General features: G+C 37.9%; 2 protein-coding genes across 2 annotated transcripts; both read left to right on the forward strand.

Moving 5' to 3' along the window:
* Positions 1 to 748: 748 nt before the first annotated feature.
* LOC144355143 (uncharacterized) lies at positions 749 to 11,247 on the forward strand. The gene is made up of 9 exons (XM_078010568.2): positions 749 to 856; positions 5,029 to 5,141; positions 5,740 to 5,883; positions 6,547 to 7,999; positions 8,121 to 8,246; positions 8,358 to 8,516; positions 8,877 to 9,152; positions 9,351 to 9,485; positions 9,990 to 11,247. Exons 1-9 carry the CDS (start codon positions 775 to 777, stop codon positions 10,019 to 10,021), a joined length of 2,520 nt encoding a protein of 839 aa, XP_077866694.2. The 5' UTR covers positions 749 to 774; the 3' UTR covers positions 10,022 to 11,247.
* A 4,841-nt stretch (positions 11,248 to 16,088) lies between these two features.
* LOC144355116 (uncharacterized) lies at positions 16,089 to 26,867 on the forward strand. Its single transcript, XM_085498977.1, has 10 exons — positions 16,089 to 16,180; positions 18,755 to 19,072; positions 20,418 to 20,494; positions 21,544 to 21,690; positions 21,893 to 23,357; positions 23,539 to 23,664; positions 23,783 to 23,941; positions 24,288 to 24,566; positions 25,171 to 25,296; positions 26,572 to 26,867. Exons 1-10 carry the CDS (start codon positions 16,090 to 16,092, stop codon positions 26,601 to 26,603), a joined length of 2,820 nt encoding a protein of 939 aa, XP_085355103.1. The 5' UTR covers position 16,089; the 3' UTR covers positions 26,604 to 26,867.
* The last annotated feature ends 205 nt before the right edge of the window (positions 26,868 to 27,072 follow it).

Here is a 27,072-nt window from a genome sequence, read left to right on the forward strand (position 1 = left end):
ATTATAAAGCTCATGGCATCGAAGAAATTAAATATCAAGTCGCTTTATGCTGGAAACGAACGCTCGGAAAAGATGCGGATGATAAGTGTTTTGCACGTGCGTTGAAGCACATTGGACATACAAGCGATGCGGAAACATTTTTGAAAGGTAGTTTTACTTATAATGCTAGACATAAACTATTTATAATTATCAACACTTTTAATTACTTATATTTATACTATTTATAGACATCATAACCTGATTATTTAGTATTATATTATTTTCAAATTAGTAAATGGTGAATTATGTTTCCCTAGTTCTGTATCGACGGGAGTAGTAAATGTTCGAACTGCTAACACAAATATTCGACAATATTCTGTTAAGTTGTCATGATAATATGTCTTAGATTTTCGATATTTAGAAATTTTGTGACAAAATCGTAGAAAGTAGAAAATAAAAAAGATTGTGTGAAGTTTGGATAATATACATAATGTATAATTTGTATTTGAATTAAACTAAAAGCAGATTTTTATTTTTACTGATGTTGCAGAGATGGTGTCAATCCCTTCTGAGGAAAGCGGTGAAGCGGGCGTAGGATACAAGACTTCACGATACTTGCCGTCAGCACAACTTTCAGGTGACGATAGTCACCGCGCCACGCTGACTGGAACACATTCCGTGCCGCATACTCCAAAACGTACTACATCTCGAAATCCCTTTTCGGAGTCTCCATCTTGGATGTCTTCAATTTTTCCTAGAGCGGCAGTTATATGTTCCTTTTTCGCTGATAGTAATATGGTAACGTCAATAGCCTTGCTTGCACATGTCTCGATAAATGTGATTTGGTATTTCTGGAACAAGGGAGACAAAGACAGAGGTGAGTTATTTAAATGGCATAGGCCGAAAGCGAGACCTGGAAATGTCCAAGGAACGCTGTTGGGAGAAACTTCTGTAGCCAAAGCTGCTCTATCACCTATGCGCAGGAATCTCTGTGGCTGTCCGAGCAATGTCAGCAAACCAAGTCTGACTCACTACAACAGGACCCACCCTAAAAGACCTTCCTCAATTGATTATGTGTCTCTTAGTTGCTAATTGGTAAAGACGTTTTTCGTCCTCCAAAAGCCTGCCCTCAATGCGTGTTTGAGGAGACACCAGACATGAGAGCTAATGAGTTATCAATCCAACGAACCTCATGCGCTTGTACTATAGACCCTGTGTCGACATTGTCGCAGTGATTCACCTAGAAAAGGAGGTCGGGGGGCTGGTCACACAAACATGTGCTTGATGCCTTGCCTCGACTCCCTAGTACTGTTCTCATAGCAACTCAAATTTGAACCGGGCAAAGAAGCAACTCCTGATCCCCCGGACCAACAATATTGCCCTGGGATTTAGTTCTATTCACCCTGGCCAGGATGTTCGCAGCCCGCTCAGATAAACCTTCCATCTGTGCGAGTGTACTGAGAGCCTCCATGCATGTGAGTGGCAGTGGCACTCGCTGGGCTTAATGGTAGTGCGCCGTCCTGTTGGAACAGCAGATCCTGAATGTCTGGAAGCACAATTAGTGTTTCAACTAACATTTCCAACAGTAGTGTAAACCCGGCCTTGGTTGGCCAGTTGGGCACCACCAGCGTCAAGAAGCAAGTGTGCTCCAGTACCCATTTAACTGTAGGGAAGGGAGGAAAATCGTACACGACCATGCGGACTTATGGGATCGATAGTGCGTCCATGGTCCACGCTCCTGGTGTCACCAGGAGTCTCACATATGTCATTGTGCTTTGAATTTCGGAGTGTGGCTCATGGGTCCAACTCTGGACTGTCCCACAGCTGAAAACAGTCTACAGGCTACCAATTGGGTATCTGCCACTATGTGTTCTAGAAAACACCGCCATGAGAGGGCGACCACTTGACTATTCTGCACCCATGGAAGGTGGTATGTAGTTAGCTCGACACTGAATTACAGGCACCAATGGAGAATTTGTTCTGCCAGAGATGACAGCGATGGGGATTTGGTCACTTCTCCTTGTTGATATAGGAGACCATCACTGTGTTGTCCGTGCTAGTAAGACTCTGTGGCCTCAAACTATAGGTATAAAGTATATCAGTGCTAAGTACACTGCTATCAGTTCAAGCCAATTGATATGGCGGTCCTGAAACAAAGCAGGGGGCCATATTCCTTGGGCTTGTTTGTCCAATATGTGCGCTCCCCAACCTTTGAGAGAGGCGTCTGTTTTAAGAGTCATAGCCATGGAGCCGGCAGTATTCGAACTTGCACGGGCAGCCCTAGTCCATTGCCTTAACCACTCGGCCACTTAATTTCTTATTTTACTGTCGAGTGGGTCTAAGGGGATCCCCTGCCTGGGATTGGGAATTGTTATCCACCAAGGAAGGCATCCCTTGCAAGTTCCGAGAGAGTTACTCGCCTTTGTTGTTCCCGTAGGTGAAACCGGTGTTGCCTGGGAACTACTCATCAAATCAATGATGCGCATTCAAGAGAGTCAGAGGGAATACTGACTAGACGTTTGCATGGGGCACTTACCTTTAGGCAATGAGTCTGTGAAATGTGCACTAAGCCTACCTCTGTGTCGAATTCCATGTCCACAAAACACCAACTGCCATGTTGGATGTGGGTGGGATCTACTAAGACGCCTGACTGGTGTAGTAAATCCTGTGTCAGCCTTACTTGCTGGGTGCATCAGTATGTTCGGTTAGGCATCACTTAAAATTAGTGAGGCTAACCAATTGAAACGGTGCATGGACAGTAGAACTGTGTTCGTTGTCTTCATGCAGAACTGATCAAGGGATACATACCAATTTTGCTTGTTTAAGTCCGGAACTGGATGCAGCCACATTCTTCTCTTTTTTGTAGCCTTTGGAATTGCAACACATGTGAGTAGAAGCCTGAACTTGTCGCCGGGTCAAGTATGTGTATAGTGCCCTTCGTAAGCAAATTGTCTACCTCCTGTCGGATTGCTTCTGCTTGAAGGAATCCCCTGGTGGCTGTTGCCAGGGGTGGAGATAGCAGCAGAATTTTCGGTAACCATGCATCACCACCGGGAGAGTCCAGGAATTGTTTACCCACTGCCTCAAAGCTGGAATACACCAGCGCAATCTGCAACAGAGGTATGTGGCGATGGGTTCTGATTATCTATATTTGTGTGATCTCTTCTCCGACAAGATGAGTCCCCTAAAGGTTTGAAAGAGTCGAAAAGTTCAGACTCTGCCCCTTCTGAGAATGACTCAGAATGACCCTTGTCTATGTGCACCGCCACTTTTTCTCCGGAAGAGTTGGGGGCACTTGCCTCCTGGCTGCCTTGGTCTGAGACTTGAAGACATGTAATGCATTTCAATGTGCCAGCCACAAACTCCAAAAATTAAGGGTCGTAACTCAGTTCTCCAGGGTCTGAACGTAGCCATTCCCCTTTGCCCATCCCACCAAACAAAAGTTTGGGGAACCAGGGTCGTGGGGAAGTAACCAGGGGATACAGTCGGGCGTGCGCTTCGGCTCCAGACTCCAGTAACATACCCCACCATTCCGGTAGCATTTGGTCCAGTGAAAAGGGTTACACATGAGATTACCCCACCCTAGGGACTTAGTCCTATATTCTGCAGGGGACCAACGTCCACCCATAAACATACATGTCTGTATGCCCTCCGCTACTTCAAGCACTGGGCCAAACCAGGGGATTCATGTAGTTGGTGTTGCTTTGGATCCCGTTGTCTGGATCCCGGAAGTGACAGCACTACTGTGAGCGACTGCTTCATGATCAAGACTGGGGGTATGTACATCAGGTAACTATGATCGATGATTCCCGCATCACACCCAACAACGTGGCCCACAGAGTCATTACGAAAAACAGAGAGGATGTCCTAGGTTGCACTCGCTGAATCAGATATTGCCTAACCTCCTTCATGCACGGGCGTTTCTGAGACACCTCTGAAGACTGAGTTGGTCCCATCTACGAACGCCTACAGGTCATCAAAGGGGGAGTGACCAGAAACAAAGAAAGGACTCTGTAACTGGCTCCAGCAGACGATCGCTGGCTGGCAGAGTGCAGGGAGTACAAAACCAATGTCATGCCATTCTTGGTTCCAAGAATGGCAGGACGTTGGTTTTGTACCCCCTGCACTCTGCCATCAGCCACCTGTCTCAGTGGTGATCCGGTACCACTAACCTGTGCCCCATCTGATTTAAAAAAAACGATGGGGAGGTTGGGCTAGGATCGGGGGAATCATGGGAGGAAGCATCCCTTCTACAAATAACACAATGAAACCCGACTGTGGTTAGTGGGACACAGAACATGGGACATGGGCCCCAATAAGGAAAATGTTATCTTACCAGACACCACGTCTTACCGTTACCAACGGTCACAGGAGTACCTCGGAAAAAATGAAGACTGAATCGCCCTGTTTAGCTGTAATGCACTCTTAATGCTGAGAAAAAGGAGAGTGATCATAAGGCAAGATGGCGTTGCCCTCTTACCTTGATCACGTGTTACATGACGTGGAAGAAAATCTATGAGGTGATGGGGCTTGCCCTGATCTAGATTTCTCCGTCATTGGCTTAATTGCAGATTAATGCCTACATTTCAAAATCATTTTTGAACTGTCATTATGACTGACTAGAGTCTATGGTTGGTAACTGAATGTAGTGAATTGTACTCGTCCTTGTACATGGATTCTAGTTTGCTGAGACCTGTTTCAAATAAATAAGTACTTCTGAAGGAGACGTTTTAAGTGTTTATGTTGCGACAACAATCACGTAACTGCTGACATATGCATGAATTTAGTAGCCTATATGCCAGTATTGCCACAACAAACAACTATTACGTCATATGTCCCTATTATAAATTTCATTGTGAGTTTGGTAGACAAATTTAATGACATTACAACACTGAATTTTGTTTTTTTATACCACCACTTCCGGGTGGTCAGATCACACGACCCACCGAAATGTTGGAAGTAATGAGGCTTTGATTGTACTATATAGGCACAGTAATGAGTATAAAATTTAAATGATTGTAATTATTAAATTATATTTAAATAATATAGATATTCAAGTTGGGATACGCAGTCCGTCCAGATTATTCACAGGAACCCATCACGAGAATTGCCTGCAAAGAATTGGAAAGCGGGGAAATAATTCAAAACGAGTTACAATTGAGGTCAGTTATAACAATTCAAGTAGATAGTTACTTTAAAATCTTTAAAATATCAAGTGTTCGGAGATTAAATGTTTAGTTACAATATGTGTATTCATGAATTATATAATGTAATCAAAATCGTTTTAATATTAATTCTTTCAGAATACACAGTAAGTTGACGGTTTTTCAGGACATTACTTTTTAACAGCTGCCATTCATTAATATCATACTCGTCGAAGCTTAATAATAGTAATACATAGGCATATATTTCCGACCCTGCTGAACCAATTCATTATCATACTCAGTTTAATAATAGTAATACATAGGCATATATTTCCGACCCCGCTGAACCAAGTCATTATCATATTCAGTTTCTTGTCGAGCGTACGGAGTGAGCTAATCAACGTCCATCAGAATAAAGCACAATAATTCACTTCACTTACAGACAAACATTAATTTCACTCTAGTGAATCTCCAAAAAAGGCAAAGTGTTTTGTTTGTGGATGGAGCAATATTGACCCAGGGAAGTTTTAAGTATCTGTTCTAGTGTTCCAGAGATTTACTTTGTATGTACATGCTTTATAATTTTGTGTAAAGGTCACCAATACTTTGATTGCAGTTAATCCATGGGCTTGGAGGCTGTGGTAAAACCGAAATAGTCAATAATTTTGTATGGAACAACTGGAGAAAATATTCGGAAGTGTTTATCCTATGTGGACATTCGACCAGTTTACTCGATTTCAGCCTGAAGAAAGTACTGCAGGTAAGTGAAAACTATGCTATTAGTGTCGTCTTTTACATTTACTTCCTGTTCTTTCATGTGCTTGTTACAAGGAATATTTGAATGGGCCAATGAGCAATATGCATGGTGCACCTAACAAAATCAAATGTCTTATTTGGCACGTGGTTTGGCGAAAATGTTAGGTTCAGCAAAATCTAGAATACTCTAATTTATCATACTTTCAGGTCTTAGCTATGCTTTTTGTAGCATCGTTGGCATTTGTATAAACAATATCACAAATTAATATAGCATCGTTGGTTACATATTACCAATATCCCTGGTACAATATTTGAATTTTGGTGACATGTGGTGGAATGTGATTTGTGAAATCACTAGTTTGAAATTCTATTTTAGAATCACTGGATGTGTGGCACTTTTGATATTGAATTCAGTGGCCACCTCGGATTTAAAAAACAAAAACAAAAAAACATGAAAGTGCTATATTTCTTGTACAATTTGTTTCAAAAATCTGATTGGCTGTTGTAGTATTAGTGGGATTTGTACAACCAATATCACGAATACAAACAACCGGTTATAATATTCTGTCACCATAGAGACTTAATTACACGCGCACACACTTATAATAATTGCTATTATAAATAATGCCTTACTGTCTCACATGCCATAACATTTGTACATTTACAGAGAGTGTTACCAGAGATTTCTCAAGAATATATGACCTCTCAAAATGTCAGACGATTAGCCATTGAGTGGATGAGTAACAACCATGATTGGTTATTGGTGATAGAAGATGCAGATCGGCCACATATTATTAAGCAGTTCATTCCAGAATATACACTCGGCCATGGGCACATAATTATAACTTCAAGACTTGTAGAGGAATGGGAAGAATCATACGCAGATATTATTAGGCATCCAGTAGAGCCATTATGCATAGAAGACTCTGCAATATATTTGCTGAGAGCAACATGTCGCAGAAATGAAGTGATGACATATAAAAATGCTCATAAGAAGCTAAAAGCATTACGCAACACAGATCCTGATGAGTTTGAAGCATTGATGTGGCTAGGAGGTGACCATGCACTACACGGTTTACCACTGGCTTTGAAACAGGCTGGAAACTACATACGAGAGGCAAATATTAGTTTTAAGATCTACAAGGAAATCTACAAAACATGCGCCACTGGCGTTTTCAAAGACAGACTGACAGATCCCGTTGTAACTTGGTTAACTGACAATGGCATGGACGCAGGATATTCAGAACTAATCCGCGATGCAATCAATGATGATCTGCTTCAACTCAAAACGTTGCCAGTAGAAACCCTCCAAAAGGATCCAATTTGCATGACACAAAGTAATTTGCAAAAGTTCAAAGCTGCCCAAGAACATACTGATATCCAGTACTTTGCAAAGATTGCAAACCGCAGTAGAAGAAATGTACTTACCACTTGGACCATTAACTACAAGAAGATACGAGAAGAAAAACGTATAAAGGAGTTTCTGCACATTTGCGCATGCCTCTCACCCCTTGTGCACATCGCAGTGTTGGTAGAAGGGGCGCCATTTCTCAATCCATGTAGCTTGAAGGACTTCATTCTTGCGACTGATCATGGCCAAAAAAGTAATGAGACCACAAAACAAGATCGAGTGATTCAATGTTTCAGACAACTACAGACCTATTCTTTCGCAGTAATAATGGTTGGGAAAACGAAAAACAAACACAAGCGCAGTTTAGGTAGAATGGGAGAGTTCACTCTACATCATGTCTTACAGCAGGTCGTGTTGTTCAACTTCGTTGATGGCACTGAGAAAGTCCGAAGTATAAATAACGCGATAAGTATGCTGGAAAATCTCTTCCCCAAGCTAAACGAAGTGAAGGAAGACGTGTGTTATCCCGATGAAGTGATCCACGACAGACACTCAATAATAGCATTTCATACGTTAGCACTGAGTACACAGATGGAATCACTGACAAAAGAAGAAGTACCCGATATTAACCATCCTGGAAAACTGTTTGCAGCTGTAGGTACGTACCTTCATAGACTCGGGAAAACTGCGGACGCGGTATCATTGTGCAAGATGGTGGTTAAAATTGGACGTTGGCAGAAATTAACTAGAAAAATGGATCTAGCCGATGGTAAGTCATCGTTTTATAAATTTCATGTTTGTAATATTTCGATGCAATTTCGAATATTAGAATTGGTTACTAATTTTGAACTATTTGAATATTTTTGTTCAACTATTGAATTGACTTTCAGACTTGCGTTTTCTCGGTAAAATTTACTTCGAGCTTAATGAGCTGGATAAGGCTGAAGAGTGCTTCGCTGAAAGTTTAGATCTGTACGAAAGGACAACTGATGATGATGACCTGTATGTGGCTAAAGGTATATGAAACCGCCATTTTGAACTTTTGAAAATATGATTGCTGATTGCCATATATTTTTATCTTTCGGACACAAGTTTTTTTTAATTTTTTTTTATGAATTATATTTTAGCGATGCAGTCGTTAGCAAGAGTACAACAACATAACCCTGAATACATAAAAGATAAAACAAAATGCAAAGAGATTGAAGATAAATTAATTGACGTACTACACAGAAAAGAAAAACACTTCGCTGAGATAAATGATGATACTAATTACAGTATTGCTTATTGTAAGTGGCAAACATAGTTATAGTATATGGATTAGCAAATGCAGGCAACTTTCTGAGTATTTTACCAGTTACTAAATACATATACAGATCAACTTATACCCACTTACAGCAATATTATTTATACTTATAATACATCTCTTCTGCTATACCATCTTTTTCGATACATGTCTGTTTACGAATTACAAGACACAATTCACAACGTCTTTATTGTTTTGATGTATGGTCGTCCGTCAATGAAATATTGTCTTTTTTGAGATGTGTTTTGTTATGTATGATGGATGTCTATGCAATGAAACGCCATTTTGTCAACACAGATGTCACTAGAAAGTATGACTTACTAACTTGTTTTATATGTAATAGCATTACACCAGCTAGGCCGATTCTACCAAGACATTATGCGTTATGAGGAATCTGAGGCATATCTAAATAAAGCATTGGAGATGGAAAAGCGTCACGCAATGAGACAATATGACACAGACGAAACGTTGTATGTCGCTATCAGAATGACTAATCTGGCACGAAACTATCTTCTTGAAGGAGAAAAAGACAAGATGGATGAAGCAGAACGTCTCCTCAAGAAGGCTTTTGAAATTAAAAAAAACAACAGACCTTCTACGAGCGATTCGTTTCAAATTGGTGAGTATTTGAAAATGTCATATAACCCAATTTTAAAACATCTTGCCATGATACCATTTTGACATAATAACTTTCACACCTGTCACGTAGTCCCATGTCAAGTCCCAAACAACAATCTATTAAGCCATCAGTAACATTTCTCTACTATTTATTCAATTATAAGTATATCTGAATATTTGTATTCCATTATAATTGTAGGTGCCTATTACCTGGCTGTTTTATATTGGCATCACATTAAAGATCTGCGTAAATCAGAAGAATATCTAGACAAACTTGTGTTTGACAAATATAAGCTACTTTTCAGAAATGGGACCATGAATGGTGGCAATATAGGTAAGTACATTGAAACATATATGTATTTACTGTGGTATTGCCTGTTTCAGAATTCCGACACCAAGAAATTACAAATATAATTAAGCAGGAGCATAAAAATCACCTTCATATACATAATTTATATGATTGAGTGAGTATTCTTCTGTCTCAGAACTGAAATTAAGAAAAGGAAACTCCTTTAATAAAGCCCACATTAGAATATATTGTTGGTGTAATGTCCAAGTATCTACCAATATTATACTATATATATCGATACTCCTATATATTATTTACGATGTAATAATGACGTAATGTCACATCCGGGTTACTGGAATAAAGGTGTGATCGAGGCTCCCGCACTTGACGGTCACTGTACACACTGTACGAAAGTTGTCTCCTTGTACTACATTATAAACGGTACTGGGAATTTGTCATGGAACAATTATTTATAAGTCTCCACTTCGCAATATTGGAAAAAAATAAGTATCTCTTAGACCTAATGACTTTTTATTTGTTTTGTTTTAGAGTATCCCCCAGACGGATCTTCATGGTTATAAATTATGTCTTCAAACGTTGCCAAACTACATGTATAATATGTACAAGCATGGATGTGCATTTGATAATGCATGAAATACGTTTGTATAATGGTTGGATATAATGTCACGGTTTACTTCATTACAATATAAAGAGCTTGTATCTTTTATCATCGTTTAATCTGTTATGGATCTGGACGGATTGGTACATTTTGGCAGATCGAAACACGACAGTCCCTATGTAGAGGTGTGTGTGTGTGTGTTGTTATTTTTAATAATATGATTTCAATGGGAGAGCTAACTTACACACGATACCATGCATTCCTAAATGCAGGCAAGTACAGGTCGTGTTAAATATTGATAAGTCACGTATTGTTCAAATCACGATCAGCCATGTACTTTTGTCAATTACATTAATTCGTTTTTTTTTTTTTTATTGTATAGAATTACTGCTTATTTCTGCTTATTTATTTTTCAATGTCAAATCTGAAATAATTGTGCTGTCCTGTGTCTTATTAAGAAATTGTAAATTGGTTGATGTCAAGTTTTCTAGACAATTATTTGAAAATGTAGCTGTTATGTCTCGCATATTATTAACATATCACTGTTTGTTTGCGTAAATTGACCTACGTATGTGATACAAGATACAGGCTAATCAGTGTCATTGTGTTTTATTGAAGCTACTGCATTGGCTAATCAATGCCTATTTTTTACAATACTTCAAAGGAACAGCAATTTACTTCACAAGAAGATAAAAGTGTTTGTACGACAAGCGTATTTTATTTTAACACGACATATGAACAGTTCCGCTTACAACTAATTTCAATCCATATGAAACTTGCGCGTTTTGAACTTCTTTTATCAGTTAACTCAAGTGGTAAATCAATACAATAAACTTTTGATTCATTTAGTGTACTTTGCTGTATTCTACATATTATGACGTAAATATCCATCGACTTTTGACGTTTTCCTCTGGAAACAAACAGAATATGTTCTGTTGTACCTCAACAAAGTAGCTCATACCTAAACACAAATGAAAGTTCATTGGCTTCAATTGGAATTAGATCGTGTTATAATCAAAATCCCAAATTATGGAGTTATAATTAGAAATTTGTCTCTCAAATAAACAAATATATGATAATTGATTTATATTTGATCTCATTATTTTTTATCCTGTGTACTGTAATTGCGCCATCTAAAATTTTAATAAATTTAAATAACAATTAAAATCATACAAAACATGTTCCAAATGGGTCGTTTTATTCAATAGCACTATTTTTGAAAGAGGATATATTCCATAAATATAATTAATTATGAAAATGACGCACACCCAGCTGTTACGAAACGTTATAGTCTAGCGTTAATGTGTTGAATTCAGTGTCACTGTGTACATTATCCAGTGGCCGCCATATGTACGCCCCTTGTAAGAATTGCAGGTGTGAACACAGTACCATGATATGGATATCTTTCTAATAACCAGACGCTGCTAACGCCGACGCAACTTGTTCAAGTGACAACACAGGGACTATCATTTTGAATTAAAAATCGTGTAATGAATTATCCAGAACTGTTTGTCCAGAAGACATTTTCCCCACACCCACTGGAACCAACCGACGTATTTTGAGTTTAACAACACATACCGGGTTAATATCTCTAGCCCAAACTCCGTGTAATACAAGATTTAGACCAAGATATCTTGAATGCAAATATCGCTGGAGTTCATACACCGCTGACCTAATTGATATAAAAAGTCCCGTAGATGGCCTCAGGAATTATCCTTAACAGGGTTACGGACAACATACATTTCAGTTTTTGTTGAACGTCTGTCCACATTTAGTAATTCGAACTTTTTTTGAAAGTTAACCAAACTTCGAGATATGTTAATTTTTTGTTTTGTTTAACGATGTATGTTTCCCATATTACTAATGTTGGTTACCTTATAATTACAATTTGAGTTATTAAATTTGAACGTTCAACAAAAATAAAATTCATGTTGCCCGTTATGTTAACTGTTAATTGAACATTGAGTTACAATTGATTTCTAATTTATTTCTAATGGATAGCTTAAAACAGCAATTACACTTATAGTAACAACATTAGAAATCTTGATCCAACTGAGTACTCAATGTGGATAAGTTTCACTAAAAACACACTCACAAATCTATGAAATGGTTAATCGGGGATCAAGATAATTCCATCCCTATGTCCTCATGTACACCTCACGCATGAAACCTACAAACCCACCTCTTCCAATTCATCAATTGTTTTGCCCAATGACATATATCATCCATCAACACAATAGGCATATCTTGTGACACACCTCCTGGCCTCACATATGTTGCATGTTAACGAGCACCGGACATACGCTCATAAAATTCTATCATCTGACAAAAAACAAACAAAAAAAACAATAATTAAAAGGAAGAAAATGCTTCAATCAATATTATGAGATTAATACAAGAATATCGCAAAGTACATGTACGCACAAAGGCAGTAGAGTGAGTGTATGGTGAACATGTTGCAGAGGTCAATGCAAACCTATACTGCCTTAATTCATACATTATGGTATTCTCATTATAATTTTGTTCTTGTGTGTAATACAAAATGTAAATGTTTTGTGAGAAATAACAGCCCAAAATGCCAGTGCAATGTATTCGTGTACGCGCGATTTTTTTGCTTTGGTGAAGTAATGCTACATTGTTGTGTCTAATTCCAAATACTTTCGAACAAATAAGTACAGCATTTTACGGGCAGATTGTTATCTGAATTTTCAGAACACGCCATTATCGCATAAACTCATATTTCACAAGAGCACAATCAAGTGCCAATATATGAACAATCCCATCCTGCTATTCCCACATCAACAAAATACTACATTCAGAAATGTTATGATCAGTAAATTCCAAATTATATTTTTGACCTTGCCTTAGAACAAAACATGTTTTAATTAGGTCATCAGATTTCTGTGGTATAAGAACTTACATTATCTCTTTCTTCAAATACTCAGAAGAACGGAATCATAGCACCGACATTTATAGCATGAGTACAGAGGCCCATAATATGATTAAGGATTTTTGTCTGTTCAGCAAACAACCCAAACACAATGACAACATTAAGAAATTATTGCCAATGACATAGTCTGTATTTGTATTATAGGCATGAGATATTGTTTGACTACAAAGGCGATATCCATAATATTAATATGTATGAGATATGGCTCCATCAAACTGGAATCATTTGAACAAGAAGGCTGCTAGTCAGCCATTTTGGAATAGATGGTGACAAAAATACACACGAGTTTGTTCGATATGATGTCTGATGTATGTATGAAACTTTAACTTGATTGGGCCAGGCACGTCAAAAATGTGTTATTCTTAAAAATGGCTGCCAGTAGCCCAATTTAAATTTTATACTGAAAAGTAAATTAATCGGTTTCAAAATAACAATCGGTATTCTGAAAATTAAACGTCCATATAAGAACGACCTGCCTATAAAAAACATTTTAAGACACTGGAAACTACTGATTGTGGAGTTTTTAGTAGGTGCTGGGGAGGGCCATGTACGGGTTTGATTGTATAAGAAGCCTATAGACAAGCTGTAAAATGTGTGTCGTAATTATGACATTAAGTTTGGATATGACTTTTAACACATACATATGATGTACTTCGCTCTGATTGGATATTTAATAGCTTTTCTGTGGCGAGAGAGAAACATTGTTCATTACACATCATGGACACATACATGTAATCCAGTCTGTCAAAGTATGGCAACATTTGAGTGCAAGTCTCGCATTCAATTAACTTTTCTGTACCACGGTATAGAAGGCCACCGTGGGGATCACATCGAACGACACTCTGTTGATAAATATAACAACTATTAATAGATGAAAACGTAGAAGGAATGAAATGTTCAGAAGTTGGTTAATCCATCAAGATGATGTATACTTTGCTGCATAGTAGTGTTGCTAACAAGACGCCGTTTTTAGGACATGAACTATTTTTTTCAAAAACTATAGGAGTCAAGTTCCTGGCTCAGGGTGACTTTTTTTTATTTAATGAGACGGGGACAACTATGTTGTTTCCCCAAAAAATCAAATCAAGTAATTTTTTTTTACAATATAAAGATAAAATTCTGAGGAGATGATTTTTGACTAAAACTAGGTAATGTTAATGAGTATACGCTATATGGCTTAGACAGAGTACAGTGTACAACTTACAAACAAATTTTACTTCGTCCTCAGAAAAAAATAATTGAACAACAAAATATGGACACATTATTAGTAGCGCATATGTTTACATAAATGACCTGTGTATATCCGTCTACAGTCAACATTTTAATGATCCAGCATATAATAAAAACAAATCTGCTTTATGTCAAATTTTATTGACGATCTACATCTAATAGAGCAAATATAGTATCCAAAAATATGAACAATAAAATAATAATACTAAAAAAATGAACAATTGATATTTTCCCCCTGGAATATTCTCAGTTGTGTACTAATGGACTAGTAAACATTACCATAGCTACAAGCTTATAAAAACAGTATCACTGGTGAGAGATTCAGCTTCAGTATTGTGAAGTTCACCCAACTGAAATTGCAGAGAAAATACATGGAGGATATCAAGGCATTCAGCTTGGGCATGTAAGCAATTTCAAACCAATATTGGTCGTGTGCGGGCGCTCTAACCACGGAGGTTCCTTCCCACAGAAATCATTTCCTGATCTCATTCTAGTCTCATCTCGTAGATAGCGAGACTGATATGATGCTACGACCTTCGAACATGACATAGGCGGTTTGTAATAAAACATGTATTACCACATTCATATTAATACATCGAAAATGTACAGAAAATATAGTTATCGTAATCCGTCATATCGTGAGCAGCTATTTTGATCCACCCGGACATCCCAGTATCCTAGTTACCTCGGGCATGCGCATTCGCATTTTTCTAAGTTGGGACGCTTATGCGAGAGCGAGATTGTAACGGGATCTTGGTATCATGTCACCGTAGTTGCAAACCCCAAGTACCTCTGGTATGAATAGTATTTAATATATGGAAAATAGATATTAGACTGAATAAAACAATGTAATAAGTAAGTTTGTCTGTATGATAAACGTTATTCATGATAAATAAACGGGTATAGTGTAATGGTTTCGCCCTGATTTGCATAGCTTGGTAGGGGTGCGTGATCGAACTGGTGTGACTAGGTTTCTTACTCCCAAACAAGCGGCACCTCATATGTTTCAAAACGTTTAGTCGATTCTTTATTCAATAACCATGTGTATCGAAACGATTATTTTTTTAATCCAGACAAGCCAGCCCGGTCACTGATAATGGGGACAACTCTGAAAAAATTCATGGTGATTCGACTGCATGCTATATTGTGATAAGTTTCAGGGCAAGTGGTTTGACATGTCACGCTATGATTTCAAACAGAAGAATTTCCTACACCAACGGCGTAGTGAAAGAAGACAACATGAGTGACGTTAGTGTACTACCTTCAAAATGAAGTGCTGGGTTGGGTAGTCACTTTGATGGGAATGCTATTAATGTTAAAATTAGGGCGGATCAAAAAAGGTCGGCTCGACCGTGAAAATGGAGGCAAAAATGGCGGTGCATACCTGTATAACCTGTATAACTTATAAGATTACACTCTGGGATGGTTCCATATAAGGGCCTCCACATATTCTAGATTTCCGATCGAATAAGAATCTTGCGAACTAAAGGCTACGGCGGATCGTGGCAATGTGTAGCGCCCTCTATCGTAGTAGGGTGGTAGCCCGAATTTACATTAAATTCAAAATCAAAACGTATTTCGCCAAACATATAACAGATTAATGCTTTGATTCATTTGAACTTGAATCGAAATGTAGATATTTCGATTACACATATTATTCCTGAATCGTCGTCCCTGCTAGCACCCCCCCCCCCCCGCGATTTCCTTCTTTGATCTTGTTTGCATATCAAAACACCCACCCCAGTTTCAGTAGCGTAGATGCAGAGTAAGATCCGGTTCCGGGTCTTGTTTATGTTTAGCGGTGAAACAGAGTTTGTTCACTCCTGTAAATCCCTACAGTAATAGACAAGATGGCTATAAACGGCGAACACACTGACGACGGGTCTGGCGCCAATGAAGAGAGTGACACAAAGCCTAAAACACCACACGAAAGTAAATCAGGTCTGTATTATGTAGTTTACGCAGTCGATGGAGGACGCTGGTATTTATTTCTGTTTTTGAATTGGATTTTGGACTGGATAAACGTCTTAATGCAGCCCGTGCTGTCACAGTGTTTGCATGCCAATGCGGGGTTTCGGCCGGTCTTTGCCCCTACATAAACACGGTGTTGTTATAATTTTCACCCCAGCCAACGTTGTCTACGACTATATATTTATGCAGAAATCCAATTACCTATTTCTTTTTTTTTCGCGTTCCGCAAGATTTGAGTTAGTAAATTCTAAATACTATTGATGTGAACATACAAAGAACATGCTAGAATGTCTCTTATAATATCTGTATAATATCTGCCAATTTATCGATTACACGTTTTGCATGAAAAGGATGACAACTTCACGAACATATTTCGAAATATTGCTGTAAAATTCTATCTTGTATATTTAGTTCGACACAACTGGTCAGAGGTCAATATAGATTATAGGGCGGTGGTCATCGCGCCACGCATGCGCGAGATATGGGACTCATACAGATGGCGACCTTGACTGTTGAGCAGTTTAATGAGTACAAAATGAGACGTTATCATGTATTGAAAGGTGTCGAAGAAGTCACCGGTGGTAATTAGTGCATGTTGTGCCTAGGTACTCGTACTCATAATTTCCATTAAAAGAACGCATTGAATTATGGGAAATCAATATTTATCTACATAATTGCCGCGCATGCGTTGCACGCGTACGTCAACGCTAACCAGCCAGACAGTAATACAGTTTACAGTAATATGTCACATAAAGTTACATCGTATGGCGCGGCGTGTTTGTTGTCATGGAAACGCTATTATTGTTATTATCCTCATGACTGTGCATTACTTTGGCGGCAATTTTGAGTACAGAAGTTCTAAACCTCTATCATGTTGGGCTTTAAAATAGAAAACTTAGGTGGAGGATTTTGTGAGTGAGAAGAAAAAAAAGGAGAATAATCGCATGATAGCAGCCAAATACAGGCCTTGTTGTTGTATTTTCTTATGGGTCCCATTACCTTTCTCTTTTTCCGCGTTCCACAAGATTTGAGTTAATAAATTGTAAACGCTATAGCTGTGACCATACAAAGAACATGCTAGTATGCCCCTTATAATATTTCCAATCTGCCAAATTATGGATTACACGTTTTACTTGGAAATTGAAAAATGGGGGGGGGGGGGGTTGTGAGTGAAAGGAAAAAATGTAGAACAATCGCACAATAGCAGCTAAATACAGGCCTTCTTGTTTTATCATGGTATGGCGATTTGCTATTGCTCCTTGACATGCAATATTTATCATTATATTAAATTTAAAGCATTTTTGTTCTACTCAAATAATCACAGCAGAACGAAAACCCGCCTTGCATAGCTAGATCAGAAAATTGGCATTTCGCCAAGATACCCATCTCTTTCATGCAATCTCTTTCAACCGGAGTCCAGTGCCATTAGACTGGTATCATTCCAGGCGGTGAGTTGCATGACGTGATTGGTTGCGCTATGTCCTCATTTAAATATATGAATAATTCATTACTACAAAAAGTTTGTGGATTTTACGGAACATAAAACAACATATTATGGTTTAATTACTATATATATGTAACTTATGCATGGTTTGTGAATATAGCATTTTTGAGCAACGGTTTTTGATCGATGTTTTCGGCGTGTACGGAAATCAATATATGGTTTTCATGTTGTGCAAGACACCGAACGCTCTGAAACTTACAATGAATGTAGATAGATACTGCTTATTTACTACAGTATGATTGTGCCTCCAGTTTTAAGCTGTTTCTAAGCATGCAAACTGTCCGAATTAGCATTCATATACCCCGAATTTCACAATTCGGTGTCACGTGACCTACGAGTCAAATCACTTTAAACTCAGACAACTAATGATTAACAATAATTAGTTGTCTGAGATTTAAAGATGGCGATGTAAACATGGCTGTTGGATAAGCTCCTGCCATCTTCACAGAATTTATGTTTCTTTCTTGAATATTGGCGATTTTATTTTTTTATATTATCTTAATGTAGTTTAGTTAGTTTAGTGTTGTGGTTTCGCGTCGAGACGTACGACAGGGATGGTAGACCTGGTCTAATACTATTGTAGGGTGACGATATCGTACGAGTTAATAACAATGCCTAAAACGTACGACAGGGATGGTAGACCTGGTCTAATACTATTGTAGGGTGACGATATCGTACGAGTTAATAACAATGCCTAAAACGTCGAGCCAAATTGGATACAGTAGAAAAGTTTGCCATAGCTCTCCATCAGAAAAAAAAACAAAACGAAGAGGAAAGTGCAGAAGGGTTCTCTATGATTTAAATAATACCTCTGTAAAGAACCGCTGAAAGAAGGGCGCCCTCACGTGCGACCCCTCCTCTGGTATCATTCACATGAAAGCAAAAATGTGTTGGTTAATAAATAAATAAATCTGTGACAAAAACCAACTGAAGTATAAGCGTACACAGTTGTCTCGAATTCACTTGTATTAAAGTAATATATTGTTTTAATATGTCGTCATAGCTATTTAATGTATAAATGTGTTTTCTTTACATTACAGACCCATCCCTGCGATCACCTTCTCCTTATGATCGCCATGTGAAGGCCTTGGTCAACGTGACCATGAATAATATTAAACAAGTTGGCAGATATTTGGACCTTACCGATAGTGAATTGGAGGCAATTTTATATAACCATTCATCGTATGGCCCTGGTGAAATCAAATACCAGATAGTCAAACAATGGATCCTAAAAAACGGAAATGACGCAATAGACGAATGGTTTGCCCAGGTTTTAAGACACGTTGGTCTGCATAAAGACGCAAAAGAATTTCTAACTTCACCATCATCATCATCATCATCATCATCATCATCATCATGTACGTACACTTACTTGTCCTAATCACGACTTTGTATGTCTAGTTTCACAGCATTCCACAATACTTCGGCAATACAGTATTACAGTAATATCACGATGTGTTTATACACATTTATTTACATTGCAGAAATAACGACTAAATACTTAATAATATTTTTGGATTGTAATGAAGTGAAGTGAAGGAAAAGTCATAGTGGTGGCAAAATGTTTGTCGTCCGTCCGTCGTCCGGCGTGTTGCCTCAAACTTTTCTTTTGAGCGCGATAACTCAAATATCCTATCAAAATATATATATATATTTTTTTTTTTGCTTTGGAATGTGAAATTTTATTTCATATTATGTAACATTTTTTTGTAAATGATTTCAACAGAGGGTGCCCTTCGAATAACTCCAGTGTTTAAAATTGTTAACGAATTTAATACCAGATATCCAATAGAACTGATCGTTTTTGTCACCATATTAAAGAGATAGTGCTGTTATTAATTAAGGTTAAATAATTCACCAGGGGCGACTAGTCATGATTTCTCGCAATTTAATTAATCTAATCTGGTTGATTGGGAAAGTGTGTTGAAGATCATTGTCACAGTGTAAGACCTGCTTATCGTTAATAAGAGGGCATCCACAGAACTCACACTGGACAGAGGGTTCTTTCACTGCTAGTATGGGGTAGACAAGACAATAGTACTGGAAATGAAAACTGTCCTGAGTCTGTCCAATTTATAGGCATGATTCAGTGTCACCACCTGGGTTTCCTCATAAGCCAATCAGAATGTGATCTTGCTAGCAGCTGGGTCACGCAGGCAACTCAGTAGATAATAAATATTCAAATAACAGCACACCTGGTAGATTCCAATTCTCCTTCCAAAGTTGTAAATTAACACCCTTTATTATGCAAATTGCAAGCACACCTGGTAGAACCCACTGTCCTTCCGGAGTTAAAAACAAGTATGACCTGTCAATCACCTTTTGACAGTTATCACAATGCACACCGTTTCTTCCCATGATTCCATGCTCACTTCCATTTGCAGGGTATGAGGTAATATGACAAAAACATGAAATAACGGATGTTGACATTCATGATATACATATTAACATTAGTATTGACATTGTGAGTATAAGGGTCAGATCATTCAACTTAAATTAAAAGCATTGATAACTTCAACACTTTTATTTCTCTGTATCTGTACATAATAAATACATAAATAAAATTCCTGTAAATTCCAATAAATTGTTTCTTTAAGAGTAATTGTGATTTACGGTATCCCTACTCTATGCTATGGTCTGTTCGTCCTTACAAATACAGGGCAAGCCATGTGTAGCTTAACAATTTTTTTTCTTTTGTTGCAGATCATTATCCTGAACAAGAGTCTCAGCCGGCTGGCCCAATCCATGTATTGCCACGTGCACGAGTCCAAGATGTACCAGTATTGCCACGTGTACCCAGCACATCAAACCTGTACCACACCTCAAGCCATAAATCATCGTACAATTTTCAGTTTTTTTCCCACGCTCTACTCTGCATTATTATTTCCGCACTGGTTCCATATGCTATCAATACTGTAGCTGGTTTGGGAATAACAAATATCGAATGTACCATTGTATCAGCGTTATGTGTATTATCAGCTATCGTTATTACAACAATCATAGCTTGTATGACGTCCCGTGATAAAGGTAACGTATGAATAATCAAAATATATGCTAATATTCTGTATTAAAAATAATGCTTCTATGCAAGGCATTATGGGAGAGAACTTCCCACAGAATAAGGTGAGAATATTATCACACTGGATATTTCACTGAATTAAATATACATGTCAATAAAATTCATATTTATAACAATAATCTGAAATTACTTGTTTAAAGCGGGGAGTCGTCGCCTGCGCATGCGTCAAATGGCCTTAGCGTGTCATTGTTTACAAACAAGCGTCTACCCATGAGCCTTTGCGTTTTTAGCGTGTGTTGTTATCATCGCTTGGGACTCAGGTGACGACCCTACCGCTTTAAATAGGAAGAATGATAAGAAGCGTATGTGTTCTACAGCAGTGGAGCATTCAGACAAATGTATAAGGTTATGATGCTGTATTATTCAGTTCAATTGTGTATCCTACTGTGTATAGACTGTAAACTACGACATAGTCAATACAATAACGTTATATGACCTTGTGATGCATTGTATCAGGTTTTATATTGACAGGTCCACCAGTTGAAATTCGCAAACCTGCAAAAATCTTCACTGGGAAACAACACGAAGATAATTTGAATCATATAAGCACTACTTACAGGAGAATTATCACTTGCACAAGTGAATCAGAAGCAGAAGTAGTCATACAGGTGATTCCCCGAAACAACGGTTTTAATACCAACACGATTGTTATATACCACATCAGGACATGTACTAACTTATGCAATGTCTTGCATTGTTGGTAGATACATTCAGCAGCAGTTATTCATTTTTCAGAATATTTATTTCCAGGCATTATGTGGTCTGGGCGGTTGTGGAAAAACTGAAATAGCAACACGATATATATGGCAGAACTGGAAGAAGTACAGTGGTGGTGTATTTTACATTAGTGGACAGTCAAGCAGTCATTTAGACTTTGGATTTAAGAAAATGCTACAGGTAAGACATCGTACAGAATATTGTCACTGGTAAAGACCACGTACAGCATCTACATTATCTATCATGTGACCAAATGAAATCACACAAATATAATTACTACAGCATGGCAAAACAACTAGTATGCTCATGATAATTTGGAATTATACACAATAGTAGTGCATGTAATGAACGATATATCCTGTTTTTTGTTTTGTTTTTAAAGAAGGCTGGTGTTGAGCTGAGAGATGAAGATGAAACGCCGAACTACATTAGAATGCAGGCATTGAAGTTCTTGCATCAAACTAAGAACTGGTTGCTAGTGATTGACAATGCTGATGATCCTAGCATAGTGAAAACTGTCATACCTGAGAATCCACGTTTACGCAATGGTCATATCATTATCACCTCCAGAGCTACAAACACATGGGATGGCTGGTATAATGTACAAACTATTCGGGTATCGCACTTGACTCCACACGACTCTGCTATATACTTGCTCCGAAGACAATGTGCTGCACAGGGAAAGGAAATGATAAATACAGAGGCTGAAAGGAAACTTAACCAGCTGAGGAATGAGAGGAAAGACGAATATGATGCTTTACTGTGGATAGGAGACCTAACTGCCCTACAAGGCTTACCACTGGCGCTTCAACAAGCAGACAAATATATCGCTATGTTCAATATGACATTCATGGGATACAAGAAAGAATATACCAAATGTCGACTGAGTGTCTTTCAACACTCCCAATACGATCCTGTCGAAGGATGGCTGAAAAGTAACGGTTTGAATCCCGAATATGCACCATCACTTCGACAAGTAGTCCGTGGAGAAACCTTGAAGTTGAAAACAATCTCATCAGCAGAACTGAGGAATGCGCCTATTTATATGAAAAATTGTGAAATTATTGAGTTTCAGAAAGCGCAAAGGGAAACTAACAGTGACTTCTTCGCTCTCATGATAGACCCCTGCAGAGAGTGTTTTCTTACAACGTGGAAGATGAACTTTGACAAACTATGTTGTGATACAGCTACTAAAGAATTCATGTTACTCTGCTCTTGTCTAGCTTCCCGAATTCAAATCGCTCTGTTGGCAAACGGTGCCGACAAATTAAATCAATGCCAGTTGAGAATGAAGTTGTTGTCGGAATGCAAAGACTCTTCAAAAGGGTCTACTGGGAATAGACTCATAACATCACAGATTCGTACACTCGTGAGAGTATTAATGGAATCTTCATTTGCTTCAATGATCACTGAAAATACCAGTGACAGCAACGAATTAGATAAGTCAGGAACATTCACAATGCATCATTTGGTTCAACAGGTTATGTTTTTAGATTTTGTTGGTCGTAATGAGAAGATACAAGCTGTCAACAATGCCATACTTGTACTTGAAAATGCATTTCCCGATATTGATGATGTTGGTGATGACAACTTCGAAGCCTTATATGGGCAGCCCATCAGCGATGAGCATTCCCTAATCGTGTTCCACACTCTAGCATTAGCGAGGCAGATTGAATCACTTGGCTGTGATGATATTTTAAATTTACGCAGTACACACAACTTATTCTCGGCTGTTGGTATTTATCTTCGAAGACTAGGAAGGGCTCGCGATGCCAGACGATTATATAAGTTGATGGCTCGCCTTAGTAGATGGCGTAAACCAATCCGAGAGGAGCTGCTCAAAGAAGGCAACTATCCATTTTGGCTTTTTTATATCACTAACTATATTGTCCAATGTATTAAACTGTTGGCCACAATTCGTTTGTGTAGCTTTATCTCCTAACAACACCATTTTTGAGAATTTATATATCCCAACCATGAATCAAACATTATTGTTATAGTTGTAATTTCCACTTGTGTGTTTTTCAGAACTTCGCTGTCTCGGCAAAGTCAACTTTGAGTTGGGCCGATATGAAGATGCAGAAAGATATTTCAAAGAAGCTGTAGACTTGTACAGAAAATTGAATGGTGATGATAACATTAAGACAGTCTACGGTAATTGTTCATAGCATTTATTGAGTGATTTTAACCATGTTTTAGAACAAAGAATTGTCTCCTCGTCACGTCAGAATGATTGATTATATGTACTATTTATTCATCATATTACTTACAGCATTGCAGGGTCTTGTTAAGGTTCAACAAAACAATCGGAAATATATGCAAGACCCAGGAAAACGCCTTGAAATTAAAAAGCTACTACATGAAATATTGGACCGAAAAAGGAAGTTCTTCGAGTTGAAAGTAGAGAAAAATGACTACACAATAGCTCACGGTACATTACTGCTTATAATCAGTGTAGATATATAAGGATATGTGAGAAATACTATTATTTTTTTGCTTGAGGGGAATCACTACACACAAAATGACAATGCCTTATCAAATTAAGATGTACATCAGTAGATTTTTACTTATATCTTATTACATCAACTTAATATATGTCGTAATGGATTTTCGCTTCACATTAAATGGTTATTTATTTTTATCTTACCATATTGAATTAACATTGTAAAATCACTAACCATTGACAGATGGGACCTGGCTGACGATTTAACAGACTGGTTATGTTATGTGTGTTGATAAGCAACATTTTCATAGAATGTATTTTTATTATTTTACAGCTTTGTATCAAATTGGTAGATTCTATCAGGACATTGGAGAATATGATAAAGCGCATGAATACTTACATGAATCGTTAGATATAAAACAGCGGTACTGGGAGTCAAAAAACGGTACAGCTATACATCATATAGATGTAGCAATTGGTAGCACAAACCTTGCACGGAATTACTTATTACGGGAAGATAAGAGAGACCTTGACACCTCCTTGAAATTACTTGAGACGGCGTGGAATATTAAACAGAAGAAACTCCCTGAAACCAATGAATCATACCAACTTGGTAATTGTTGAATATTTACTTTAACAACGAAGTTGAATACGTGTAATAGGCACACATATGAACTCGTGCGTTTATTGGAGAGATGTGCGCAAATTATATAATTAAAGGACGGCAGTCGTCGCGCCGCGTTCTGTTTGATATGGAACTCATAGCGACGTATACAACGCGTGTAAAATACATTGTTTATTTACATGAAATTTGAACACGCGCTGCGCGACGACCACCACGCCTGAACATATTTAGAAATGATTAGTAATTGCAATATTATCAACTTGTGTACAATCTGACAATTCTAATAATTGATACATGGCAGGTTGATAAAGATGTGAATACCTCGACTTCACTTCTAGAAAGTTTGCTATGTCTTTCATCCACATTCTTGTTTTGCAGTGATTGTCGCTTGGTTTTAGCATTGTACTTGTAGGTCTAGGCTTGCTGTAATCTATTACTTGTATATTTGAAATGTGTCAGTTGTTTGTTTTGTGTGATTGTACCTTTCAATTCACGAGTACGGATGGGCTATGGATTCACAATTTCAATGTGTATTTTGTATTATACATTTTACACATATTACAGTATTTTGTCACTTATACTTAATACATAGGTCTGTGTTACCTCGTATCAATATATCGCGAAAAAGGTGACAAGAAAAAGTGCAAGGAATACTGGGAGAAAATCCAGCTTGACGAATACAAAGAAAGGTTCCATCCACAGCGTATGGGTCAGAAAGGTATGCAGAGCATTAGAACACAATAACACCAGAATACAAGGAAACCATGACAACAAAAGAACAACAGGATACTACAACACTTCAACACCAAAACGCTAGAACACTAGAAAAATAGGACACTGTAATACAACAATGCCAGAACGCATATAATTAATATGAGGTTATTACGAGGATACTGCAATGTATGCACGAAGTCAATACAGCGTACTTGTCTGAGTGCATACTTTCCAGTATCATCGTAATAACCTTATTATTATACATCTATACTCCCATGAATACATCATTGGGATGCCGAAATCTAAAACGTATAGAACAGATTTAGCGAACTTCTTATTGTGGGGTTCGGTCAAACCCTGGGGCGGCCATGATTGTTTTATTTTATTATTAGAGGGCGCTTACGCGCGTAATCTTCATATTTGGAATTCGCGTTTCCTAATATGGTGGAAGAAAATACGCAGTGCAATACCGCAAAATTACGACACGCTGTAACGTATGGCGTTACAGTGACTGATGTATAATAATTAACATTAATATACATGTGTCATTTTGCCTTCATAAGTTACAGGTAAACGTAAGTTTGTGACAGGACTAGGGTATATGCATTCTATCTATTTCACACGATGAATATTTACACGATATTTCGATAAGGCGCCGTAAAAGTTTTAAAAAACATAACTAGGAAATGTCACTCATTTTCACCACCACTACTTAGCCGAGTCCTTGACTTCACATAGGTCGGCGTGGAAAAGTTGTAATTATTTTGTAGATATCCTCGGGGGCGGAGCTACGTCACGGACGTTCCACGTTGCTAAGACGCGCACCACTGTACATGCATTTCTATGGGCTCTGTGCGCGCTGCTGTGGAAAGCCGGTCGAGCCGGTGAAAATTCGAGAAAACAACACAAACTCAACTTTGAAGTAATCCCGAACAACCAAATTTATATATGTTACACACGTAGGGCTAATCTTGTTACACTGTTCAGAGGAGTCTCAACAGTCATCCCAAAGTACCGTTTTCTGCGAGTTTTGGGCCTTTGTTTTCACCGCCGCGGGTTGCCAGGCGGTGAAAATGCCCGGATGTCCGCGCCCGAGGATAGCGAAATATGCCTTCAAGAACTATGTGTGAGAAGATATTCATTTTTTTCGGTACCCGGGAATAGTGCATACTAGTTTGAAAAAAATACATCTCACCATAATACAGTATATATTAAATATCTATGTATTTAAATACATGTATTTTAAAATATATTACTCTTTTTTATATATTTTTTATAGATTATCCACCTGAAAGAATTATCTGGTTATAAAAAAAATCATTTGGACCACGTATCCATGTCCAGTGCACTGTGGAGATTATTTGGAGAACGATGCAGCATCACATATTCTGATACATTACGTCGAGATCGAAGTGATTTTTAAAAGATACGTTACCTATCTAAGAACACAACTTACCTTTCTAGACATATACAATATGATAGTTAGAGCACAATGTATGTAGTAATTATATATTTGTAGACAATGTCACAGCTTTGCAGCACTATTATATAGAATAAATAAATACAGTTTCCCTAGATGCGTCTTGCCCCTCGCCCTAAAATCTTACCCACTGTTGATATCAATTATATGCAAATATTTGATTTTGGATGTACATATTAATACATTTTGTTGAACAATAGGTTTCTCGATTTGTATTTAACGAGATTACACATTTCCGATAATTCAAGGAATCGTAATTGTTTTAAGGATGTAGTAGAGTTTTTAGAAATTAAAATTCCC

The sequence above is a fragment of the Saccoglossus kowalevskii genome, chromosome 5, assembly GCF_978046115.1.
Source record: "Saccoglossus kowalevskii chromosome 5, keSacKowa6.1, whole genome shotgun sequence".
Classification (NCBI taxonomy): Eukaryota; Metazoa; Hemichordata; class Enteropneusta; family Harrimaniidae; genus Saccoglossus; species Saccoglossus kowalevskii.

Excerpts from the sequence above, each read along its gene's own strand:
- LOC144355143 (XM_078010568.2), top strand. The coding sequence starts at position 775 with ATGGTAACGTCAATAGCCTTGCTTGCACATGTCTCGATAAATGTGATT. Across the intron at positions 8,000-8,120 it reads AAAAATGGATCTAGCCGATG|ACTTGCGTTTTCTCGGTAAA; the intron begins GTAAGTCATCGT and ends ATTGACTTTCAG. Across the intron at positions 8,517-8,876 it reads TAATTACAGTATTGCTTATT|CATTACACCAGCTAGGCCGA; the intron begins GTAAGTGGCAAA and ends TATATGTAATAG.
- LOC144355116 (XM_085498977.1), top strand. The coding sequence starts at position 16,090 with ATGGCTATAAACGGCGAACACACTGACGACGGGTCTGGCGCCAATGAA. Across the intron at positions 21,691-21,892 it reads GATTTAAGAAAATGCTACAG|AAGGCTGGTGTTGAGCTGAG; the intron begins GTAAGACATCGT and ends TTGTTTTTAAAG. Across the intron at positions 23,358-23,538 it reads AGAGGAGCTGCTCAAAGAAG|AACTTCGCTGTCTCGGCAAA; the intron begins GCAACTATCCAT and ends TGTGTTTTTCAG.